Source organism: Sinocyclocheilus rhinocerous, unplaced genomic scaffold (assembly GCF_001515625.1).
Source record: "Sinocyclocheilus rhinocerous isolate Xijiao unplaced genomic scaffold, SAMN03320098_v1.1 scaffold9548, whole genome shotgun sequence".
NCBI classification, from domain to species: domain Eukaryota; kingdom Metazoa; phylum Chordata; class Actinopteri; order Cypriniformes; family Cyprinidae; genus Sinocyclocheilus; species Sinocyclocheilus rhinocerous.
The window spans coordinates 55,701-67,231 of record NW_015655380.1 but is presented as its reverse complement, the minus strand read 5'-3'; the positions used below and the strand labels follow the sequence as shown (position 1 = coordinate 67,231).

The 11,531-nt window shown below is 36.1% G+C and overlaps 1 protein-coding gene across 1 annotated transcript in view; it reads left to right on the top strand.

Moving 5' to 3' along the window:
- The window catches only part of LOC107717958 (transmembrane protein 132C), a 42,254-nt gene that overhangs the window by 13,829 nt on the left and 16,894 nt on the right, over window positions 1–11,531 (top strand). Inside the window, exon 3 of the mRNA XM_016524864.1 lies at window positions 7,819–7,956. Within this exon, the coding sequence (XP_016380350.1) occupies window positions 7,819–7,956 (138 nt within the window). The remainder of the gene's footprint in view (window positions 1–7,818; window positions 7,957–11,531) is intronic.

The following is an 11,531-nucleotide window of genomic DNA, read 5'->3' as shown; positions in this document are numbered from 1 at the left end:
TATAGGCTAAGCAAAATATAAACAAAACCGAGTTGAACGCATTGCTTTGCTCCATCCTTATGCTGCTCTGTCACTCATCGACAACCTGCCTGTTCTGTCTGAGGGCCATATATTTACCACAGGTACGCTACAGCCTGCTCTGAGCATTATGCACATGCTGCTCACAGACCACGCAAATAAAAGGCGTGACGCTGAAAGCATGCGTGCAGCGCGTGCATAACAGTCCGAGTGAAGGCTGTACCAGTGGTCAATAAGAATAAAGTGCAGATATGCTGTTCTAAATGGACGTCGGGAACTGGATATTGTTAGACCGCCAGCTCCCGTTCAAATTACACCAGAGTTACCGACCGCTACCGCGTTTTATTCGGGAATTTAATCCCGCGGCGCAAAAAATCTGGTCGGGAGAGCTGCGGGAATGCAGACCTCTAACTCCTATCTCTCCCACTCCAACATCGCTTGGATTAAATGAAAGTATAGTCAAATTTTTTAATTAGCATGTTTTTGTGTTTTGCTTTGGTACCGAAATTGGTACAGAGAACCGTGTATTTTCACTGGTATTGGTACCGAATACTGAAATTTTGGTACCGTGACAACACTAGTTCATGCATTTCCTGGGAATCAAACCCACAACCTTGCTGTTGCTGGCGCTGTGCTCTACTGTTAGGAACTTGGGAATGCCTCACCACTGCTTTAATGCTTTATGAGAAACATACCAATGAACTGGAAACAAGATTTTTAATGGATTATGCATTTTTCCTGAAAATACCAGTAATGTTATCATCCTTTCTGGAAGCAGTGCAGATTATCAGTGTGGAGTGGAGAAATACATGTCATGATAATAACATTCAATGATATTCTGAGCTGTTATTCTGACTGCAGAACTCTGGGGTCATCAAGTCTAGGAACATAGTCTGTAAAGCTCATTGTGCAGATTTGAGCATCTAGCTATATGGCTGAAAAAGACATGCACGTTTATTCCCTCAGATTATATGCAAAAGCCTTGCTGTGCCACAAACACATTTTCTTTGCTTCTCTCGCTTTCTGAATGCTTTGGCTGCACATTCATTGTCATGCTGTGCTTTAAAAAGCATGTCTAAATAGAGAGCCTCTGCTCAGTTAGAGAAGGTGAGCATCATTTAGGAGCCAGAAATGGGTTTAACCACAACCTATGTTTATAGTATTCTTATACTATTTTCAATAAAAGATGTAAGTACATTAAAGATAAATAAACACTGAAATTTGAAGTGGTATAAGCATAAAAAAAAAGTATTGCCACCCATTACCCATTATGCTTTGCAGCTGGGTTATAACTTGGCTAATCTGTAAAAGCGTGCAAAACAGGTTTAGGACAGTATGTGTAATTAAGTCTACCTTTGTAGAACTGAAGTTTGTGTCTCATTTTTTTAATGTTCTTTGGGTGTGGAAGTAAAATTAATTAGATTAAGGTGGTTGATGTTGTACTATTAACGTGCTTCTGTCACCATGAACGACAGAATGTAAGTGAGGTTGCTCATTTTGACAACCTGAACTAACCTTGCCATCTAGTAAAATTATCTGGTATTTTGTTGAAACTGAAACTTGTTGATCTGATTACCCTGACTTAAGTTTTGTTTTTCAAGTATTAGGAAATTTGTAAGACTTTTAGCCTTTTTAAAAATGTGCTTTATTATTATCTAAGCAGGATTGTAACATCATGATATTCTGACTTTATGTCCCTATTTTAAAGTTTTCATTTTAATTCAGAAATTCAAAAATGTGAAATTCAGTAAAATGATTGTCACTCATTAATGGCTAAACATCAACTCCTTCTCTTTAAAGAATTACATTTGAGATGTGTAAGAGTTTGTGATGCAGTGGATTTCAGCACTGAGAAATGTGGAAAATCTCAGAAAATATAATTAAGATGCTTAAGAAGACTGAGGAGATTTAAGATGCCAGTTGTAGACTTTCAGAATTGTGTTTTTCTAAAGCTATATGGTCTACTTGTAAAGCTGCTGTACTTGTGATTTATGATCATACATGTGCACTTTTGTAGTGTGGACCATTTCATATTCACATGTCAGGTTGTGTCTGTTATTATTTTGTTGTCCTTGCCTACTCCTTCCCCTAATCCCCTTCATTCTTAACATCCATCTCTGTTGTATCTGGCTTCCCTGGTGAAGTTCAGTCCTCTCTGAAGCACATTTCTTCATCTACTCCTGAGTGTGTTTGAGCCTTTTTTTTGCTGATGTACCATCTCTCTCTTTCTTCAAGCCCTGTTGTTCTTGTCACTTAATCACTGTCACCTTAAATCTCAGTCTGTTCACTGCCAGCTCTCCTCTATACAGTTTACATCAGTCACTGCAAACCCACTGAGGACAAGTGTCCCACGAGACGTGTCTTCTATTCTCTTCTCTTCTCTTCTGTATTTTTTCTGTAATCCCAAAACATTTAAAATGCACACAAACATGATTACATTTCTGCCTGTTATCTATGAATCAGTTTTGAAAACGGCTCCAGATGGTCAGTAGATACTTTTCATTAACTGGCGCTATTACCAAATTTGCCCTTGAAGCATTGACATATTAACAGATGTGAGTTTTGGTGAGGTTTGCTATATCATGCTGTGATAATGTGTTTTCAATAGAAATTACATTAAAGTGTATTTTAGTTTTCCATAAATGCTTGTCAGTATATTAGGCAGTACATTTTAACCATATTTCTACAATAGAAGTTAAGTAAATTATGAAATTACATATAAAGTTGTTGTTGAGTCCTACACAAGTGGGTCAAAATAGCACCCTAAAGTTTAACTAATATAATACATTTTTATTTAATTGGACTTAACATGCAATTAAGTGTCATTTTTTTAGTGTGAAAACACACTGGAGTATATTATTTTAAAGTATATTATTTCCGTAATAAAGACTAAACTAAAGTGTACTTCTTCACAAGGACATGCTTATATTAGATTAGTAAATAATTGGTGTGTAAAGTGATGCGTACAGCCATCAATTTATTATTTCCATTAATTATATATTTGATATGTTACTGAAATCAGTAGCTGGCCTTCTCAGCTCCGTATTTTGTTTTTTAAATCACACAGGAATCAATCATTGTGAACGCTTCACCCAATCAAGCCTTGTAAAAAATAGCTACTCCTTCACATCTGAATTTCGTCACATATAAATCTGTCAGGAGGCCCATTAGGAATCACCATGATAAATTTCATCTGTAGTCATGCTCATATTTTATCATGCAGGAAGTGACACGTGTCACAGTTGCATTACAGCTGGTCATAAATTAGGAGGTTGTGAGGCAGGAAAGATAAACTGCTGCTTAGTGATTGTTTTGATTAAATGAGTGAATTTTCATAATTTAGACTAGTCTTTTCATAATTCAAATGCTGTGAGAATAATTAGAAATGTCTCATTTGGGTTTCTCTTCTGACTGTCTTGCTAAATGATATGGTAAGGCTTTTGGAGTATTCAGGAAGGGTTTGTTAACAGAAAACACACACACACACACACACAAAAAAGAATCGGGTTGAATTAAAAAGTATCAAACGTGGATCCCTGGGAATTGACGACTTCGGACCATGTGCATGATAATTTAAGAAAAATTTCCAGGCATAAATATTTTTTACAGTCATGAAACTTGGGGCCGTATGTATAAAGCTGCTCAGAGTAAAATTTTAGTCTTAAGTGTGTCAAAATTCTAAGAATGGCGTAATTTTACTCTGATTCCTAGACTTAAGAATAATAGTGATTCATAAAGGTTCCTAAGTGTTAAGAGCAGGTCTCAGCTAAATTATTTAAGAGAGCTGGAGAGGTATCCTAACCTAGTTAGGAGTAACAAGATGGCAGCAAAGAGGAGGAGAAACACTATCCAATGAAGAAATTATGTATTAGAGTTACATGATGATATGACGTTGATAAAACGATACAAACTTCGTCAAGTCAATTCTTTTTGTAACTGACCAAGTAAGACATTTAATAACTTCTTCCACTCTACAAATCAATGCTCTAACTGCAGAAATGAAAGTAGTAATTAAATTTTTTGGCTGGAAAATTGGAAAAATGCATGCACTGTTGACTTTTTTTATGACCCCACATTTCACTTAAGCCATCAAAATACGAGGGAAAAAACACTGACCACTGTTGCCAACTGCTTTCAAATGAAAGTTGCTATATGTTTCTAGACTACTTCATAATGGCACGTTCGCTGATCTATATAAATATAAATATAGATCAGTGAGAGAGTTTTGGAATGTAGATAAGGTTTGTCCAAGAAATTGATTTGTTGCTAGGCTTTTGAAAAAAAGTCTCAAAAAGGGTGAGGAAGTCACTAAATCTAGTGACAAAATTACTAAATTGTCAACAGAGAAAGGAAAACTTGAAATCGCATCATATGACCCCTTTAATTACTATTTTGGTTGGTCCTCTTGTTTTTGCATGTGTTCATAATTTCTGCCATGGCCAAAGATTATGACCGCACAATTTGGCATGTTTCATTGCATTATTATCACAAATAAATCAATTGACTCTAAGGAACTATGCAATATGCTTACAAAACCTTTAACATTTTTTTTAAATTAAGGGTAAAGATGTCAAATTTCCTAGGCCAGACATCACTTTTGGCCATTACTATAAGGCAGTTCATTGACTTTCCAACTGACGGTTAAACGATGCTGCAAAAACAAGCCACTTTTATGAAGATTGTGGGCTTTCTTGGAGTTGTTGGAGCCATTGATGGAACTCATGTTCACATCATTGCTCCAACTGTAAACGAGGAGACATACCAATAGAAAACAATTTCAAAGCATCAGTAATAATTTGTGATAATTTTGCACATATTAAAATATTTAAGTGTCTTAATTAAATAATTTTTATTATAGTTACATTAAATGATTGGTGTTGTGCTGCGCTGCTGTGACTTCACATGAGCAGGCTCACTATTTTTTGGGCCATTTTGGGTTGACATCATTGTAGTCCTTAGTTCACAAGACTTAAGTGTCACCTCAGTCAACACTTAAGAATCAGTCTTAGACTTTACTGAAAGTTGCTTTTAGCTTCTTTATACAAGTATCCTACTCTTAGACAAGTCCTACTTTTTACTAAGAATTTTTAAGTCCTACTTTTTACAAATAACTTTTTGACACTTAAGATTATTCTTAAAAGCATTTCTGAGAAGTTTTATACATACAGGCCCTGATCTTTTCTTAATTGACATTTTGAATCTTTGATTCAAACTATCATTCCCGCTTTGAGTATGTTGCCAGATCATATCATTTCCACTCAAACATGATGCCAGAAAGATCAAACCATTATTTTCACTGGGGGCAGGTAAGAATAAAATAGTTTAACAGATTATTTTGCATTTTCTCAGAAATGCGAATATAAATGGAAAACAAATGGCATTTCCTCAGAATAAGCCAATGGCATTTTGTTTATCCCATTGTTCCTTACATTTGGCACTTGGTGAGTTTTAATTCTGGATCTGTGTGTTTTCTCCACTACTTGGTCATTTAATATTCTCAATATGGTTCTCTGACATTTTCTGTACGTGTGTGAGTATGTGCATGACATTTCAAAGCCTACATTCATTATGTGAAATGTCAGGGATGTTTAATGGATAATTGAAAAAGGACTCGCAAATGGACTCGTGATAGCAGATGTCGAGCTTGCTCTGATAAACCCTCTACTAAAAAACTGTGAGATTCTCAACATTGACAGAAGATGATTTGGGATGGATGTTTCACAAGATGTTTGATCTCCATAGGTCAAATGGATTGATTTGGTTTGGTGTGTTAAATGTTGGTCTTGAAAAGATATTTCCGGGGATTGTCAGAGAGAGATAAGTGTGGACTTAACATATTGTGAAGGGGCATCTTGCATCAATTTTTTAGGGGCAACAGTTGTAGCCGCTCACAGAGGCTGCATTTATTTGTTTAAAAATAAAGTAAAAATAGAAATATTGTGAAATATTATTACAATTTAAAATAACTGTTTTCTATTAATATTTCAAAATGTAATGTAATCCTATAATGGCAACTGCAGCCATTACCATTACCAGTCTTCAGGGTCACATGATCCTTCAGAAATCATTCTAATATGCTGATTTACTGCATTATTAACATTATTATTATTAATTATATATATATATATTATTAATAATAATTCTTATTATCAATGTTAAAAATGTTAGAAACATTTTTTCAGAATTCTTTGATGAACAGTCAAGTCAAGTCAAGTCACCTTTACGTCACGTCTGCCAAGCCAGAGCCTGCTCACATCATGCCGGTCACTCAGGAGATTCTTTACAATATGGCCGCCATGGAAGAGCTTCATTGCAAAATGGCCACCCTTCTAGATTATGTTTGGAGTTTGGATCACCTGTAAATAAAACTGCACTTGGGTTCTCAGTACACTTGCCTTCAGTGGACTGATTCGTTACAAACAGAAAGTTCACAAGAACAGCATTTATTTGAAATATATATTTTTGTAACATTATAATTGTCTTTACTGTCACTTTACTGTTTACACAGATATTTTATTGCACAAGCACAAAAATATAATGCAAGCATGTAGTGTTTCAAAATGGGAATTAGATGTTAGTTTATAATGACACTATTCTAATCAAAAGTTATAGTATTAAAACATTATGAAATATGTTGCATTTGAAACCTTCTTACTTCACTTGATGCATCTGGTACTAGGAGTGAAAATGCACAGTCAGAAACTTGCAAAGAAAAGATGACATAAGAAAAAGAGATATTGTGAGAGATTAAAAATTTTCATTCAAGATAGGGAGGGTCAAATCTGGTCTTACATCTGAATGGTCCCAGAATCTTCTCTATCAAAGCCAAGATTAGTGCTCCCATGAGCCCTTCACTCGAGACAGTGATTACATCTTACAAGAACAGAGTACAGATGGTCTTACACAAAACACACACACACACATGGGGGTGTTGTCATGACCGTCCAGGCTTGGCTAACTGGGCCTGATGTAGATGTCATTGATTTCCTGTCCTCTGTAAGGGAACAGAGACAAACATCCTTTTCTTTGCCCCTGTATTGGAAACCACACTGTCAGCCTCAGCTTTACACTCCTTGAACAGACCACCCTTGGCCTCATCTCCCCCTGCCATACACATCCACCCACACATGCAAATCTGCTATGTATAGAAACACAAGCATTGCTCTCCAATGAGGATGGAACCAGTAATAAATGAAACACAATTAAAAAAATACTAGGAATGTGCACAATTACAGTTTCAAAAGAACAATATGGCATCCATCTAAATGTGTAAGATATTACCTGTTTCTGTGGTGCTTTAAAGGGGATAAATGTAAAGACCCACCTTTTCTGAGATGATTTTACAATACAAACTTTCTGATAGGTGTCCCTGTAGCTCAAACAGCAGAGCATGTTGCTAGCTATGCCAAGACAAGGATTTGATTTCCAGAAAATGCAAGAACTAATAAAAGTATGTTACATACTTTCACTGAAGGAGATGTTACACTGATTAATTACACCAGTGTAAACCTATAAAGGTTAAATAACAAAGGGCCCAGAATCAAGCCTTGGGGTACACCACATTATCACAGTATACCCAGTATATTATTTGGATTTTCCAACTCAAATTCTTTGTCATAACAATACTGTACATGATAGAGTGTGAAACCTGTTGTGTTATTAGTTTAACCAGTAACAAACTTGTTTGTTTTACTATTAAACACTCTGAAATCTATTCATAATTCACAAATTTGTTAAAAGTGATACTAGGCCAAATCTAATCAAGATATTCCTTCCATTTTTATTTTTTACTCTTAATAGAGCCATGGTAAAAAAGGGTGTGTGCTTCCGTACAGCCACACCTAGCAACACACTACTATGGGACATCACCCTAGACACAGGCCCAGACGGGAGTGTTGGAGTAATCTGTCAGAGAAAGTCAACTACAAATGTGAAAAGGTGAGTGTGTCTGTTAAGGAAAATTTAATTAATTACTTTTAATCAGATGATTAGGTAGTGATTAACCAACTCTCATTGGCGACTCTGATTAAACATTGCCAGGCAGGAAATATTGTCCATGGAAACAGTGATTTTACATTCTAAAGCAGATTGGTCAAAGTGTATTCCTGTAATTATTCCAGTAACTTGTTGATTAGTCCTTATCTGTTTAATAAAAGCGTTTTCTTTGGATTAATTCTTTCACTTTAAAGTGAATTATCCACAAAACCACCAAAGATTGGCTAACTGACCTCACTACATATGTGCACAACTGCACATATATGTTTGCCATTGAGCACTGCATACTGTATATGCATGATTTATTATGCATGCATTAGATGGGAGCACAAAGGTCAGGGTTGTACAGCAGTGTGTGTGTGTGTGTGCACGCGTTTTTGTGACAAATGAGGACATAAATTTGTATAATGACAAGGGTATGACATAGGTATTACAAGGAGAAGGTGACTTTTCAGGACATTACCCCATGTCCCCACTTTTCAAAACGCATATTAATCACACAGAATGGAGTGTATTGAAAATCATAGCACACACAAAGTTTCCTGTAAGGGGTAGGTTTAGGGTTAGGGTTGGTGTAGGGCAATAAAATATACGGTCTGTACAGTAGAAAAACCATTACGCCTATGGGATGTCCCCACTTTTCACAAAAACAAACCTGTGTGTGTGTGTGTGTGTGTGTGAATCCTATTAGTGAAAGCCTAACCTGAATTCTCCTCACTATTTATGGTTGTGGTCAGAAACAATTCTAGGATTTCAGCCTTTGATATGAACATGAGATGATGTGACATTTCTTGCCTTGAGAGCAAGTCACTAAATCATGAGTAAAAAGCTTGTTTGACTGAAATTTAAATGGCATATGTTTGTCATGTATTTGGTTGCATTTCATTTTTTGATTTCACTGGAAATTAAAAATAAGAAACATGCATCTAAGAGCTGAATCAACTCTCTATGTCACCTATGAAAGGGTCCGTTATGGACTAGAAGGAAGGTTAATTTAATTTAACTTTACAGTTTTTTAACAACTGGTAAGGAAAGGATTCAAAGTGTCCTCAAACAGCTCAGTACGGGTGCTACTACACAACTGTTAAAGGGATAGTTCCGCTAAAAACATTTTTCTCACCCTCATGTCAAACCTGTATTATTTTCTTTTGCAGAACATAAAAGAAGATATTTTAAATAATGTTGGTAACTAAACAGTCGTCCACTGTATTGACAAAAAAACAAACAAACACTGAAATGTTTGAAAAGAAAGAAAGAAAGTCAAGCACGTTTGGAAAAATGTTAGTGTGAGAAAATGATGCAATTTTTATGTTTGGGTGAACTGTCCTTTTAAGGTAAGAAACTACCTTTTCTCAGAATAGGGGGTATGCATTGACGTCACTTTCCTGCTGGAACCAGAGGTGCAATACTCAAGTAAATGTACTTAGTTACTGTCCGCCTCTGGCTGGAACACGCCCCCTCAGCCAGACTGAGTGGCAAAAAAGCCTGCTGCATGAATTGATTTAATAGGGGAAACTGCGCAAACGCGAGTAAAACAAACAATTATCAGTTTAAACTAAAGGTCGTTGGACTCTATATAGTGTTCCTTACAACTTACCAAATATCCAGTGGTCCATGGATATTGACATGAAGCCAGGAATTGTGTTTCCTGACATTTATATGTGGCTGATTGCGACACCGGGGAAATGCATAAAGCAAATTTGCCTGTGAACGCTTTATTTAATACAAAATTGGTTGGTCTAAATGCGGGTGATCACTTATATCAATGTTATATATATATATATATATCGTCATATCGTCCAGCCCAAAAACTTATATCGTTTTTGTCAGTGTTTGTTTAAAAACATCCAGTTATGCAGAATATAAGATGGTAAATATTTAATTTATGAGTTGTCAGTACAATATATAACAATACAATATATAGGGTATGATTTTACAGCAAAATTCAACATATTGACATAAAATGATAACTGCACATCCGTGTTTCTGTGCCTGGAGTCCATTTGTTTCTGTGAATTGCAGCGATTAATCTGCAGTCAATCGTAAAGCTATTTCCTGTTTTAGATGTGTTTTGTGTGTTTTTTCACAGCATTCATGCTGAAAACCAATGCTTCCACTCAGTCTTTTTGCCACTCAGTGGGCGGAACTGCAGTCACTCCGGCCGACGGTGACGTCACGTGCATACCCTCTATTAACTACATTTTTCTATGCTATATTTGCAATAACATTTAACCAGCTGGTATCAAGCTTGGCAATTATTTCTTGTTTTAGGCATAAAACTAAAAATGTTCTTTACAATTGCTTCTTAAATAACTTTAACTTGTTTTAAGAAGGTTTAGAGAATTTTTTCTAAGTAAGTGGAGTGTTATTGATCTCGGTCAGTGTTAAGTATTTACGTCTTTTTGAGAGAATGTCACATTGTTCTCATTTTGGATTTTCCTCCCTCAGTGACAAGGATTAGGATTGTTTGTTGAACTAAATATTTTAGAAATGAAATTTGTGGTGTCTAATTCACATCTTATAACAAATCATCACTTAGAACTAATCCATAACATGCTCAAACCCCCTGCAGCAGTCACCAAATGTTAACACAATATCTGGGATTTTTTCCCTCTCAGTTAGCACTTTAAGAGTTTAACAGAGGTTAAATTTATTTCTGAATAAAGGATAACCTAAATCATTCTCAAATATAGCTGCTGAGGCAAAGAGGTGTATCCGTCAGTAATCTTTTTTATTTTTGATAAGTACTTGATGCGTAACAAAAACACGCTATGGTAGACATCCATATTCAAGCAGTAATGTAGGATATATATTACAATATCCTGTGATTTAAACATTTCATATTTAATCAGTCATAAGAATAGTAATGGATCATTCTGTTTGTATTACATTAAAGGGTTAGTTCACCCAAAAATGAAAATTAGCCCATAAATTACTCACCCTCAAGTAAGGTTGGGCTGATAGACGATGCTATCGTCCATCGCCGATGGCTGACAGCCATCACGATGTTAAGCTGACATTGTGATTCCTTCACCCCCCACTCTCCCGCAATCCGCCGCATCCCAGTTTCGTGTTCGGAAAGGAAATGAAGTGTACTACAGATACCCTAAAGGGAATAAATAGCCTATGAGATGGGAGGATAAAAAAAATATTTCAATACTTTTTCTCGCAATTATATCGTTGGGTAAGTATAGGCGACTGTATATAAATTGCGGGCATCAGGGAGCCGCTATTGAAACCGCTTTCGATTGCGCGTTCTCATTTTACTTTCACTTTCACTTTTGAGATTCGCGATCACAAGGATTCTATACTATGGAGCGGCAGTACTTACCACACATTTGACTTAGAAAGATTAGATGTTTGTCATTGGTGCTCAGGATCTGCAAATCATTCTGTGTATGTGGTAAGTGAACTGTCATGTACTGTAATGCAACAGGCTACCGCTAGCAAGCAGCTAACCTTTTAGTGGCTCCGTAGAACGCGTTATTTGTTTCACGCTTCGGGCACACCCCTAACCC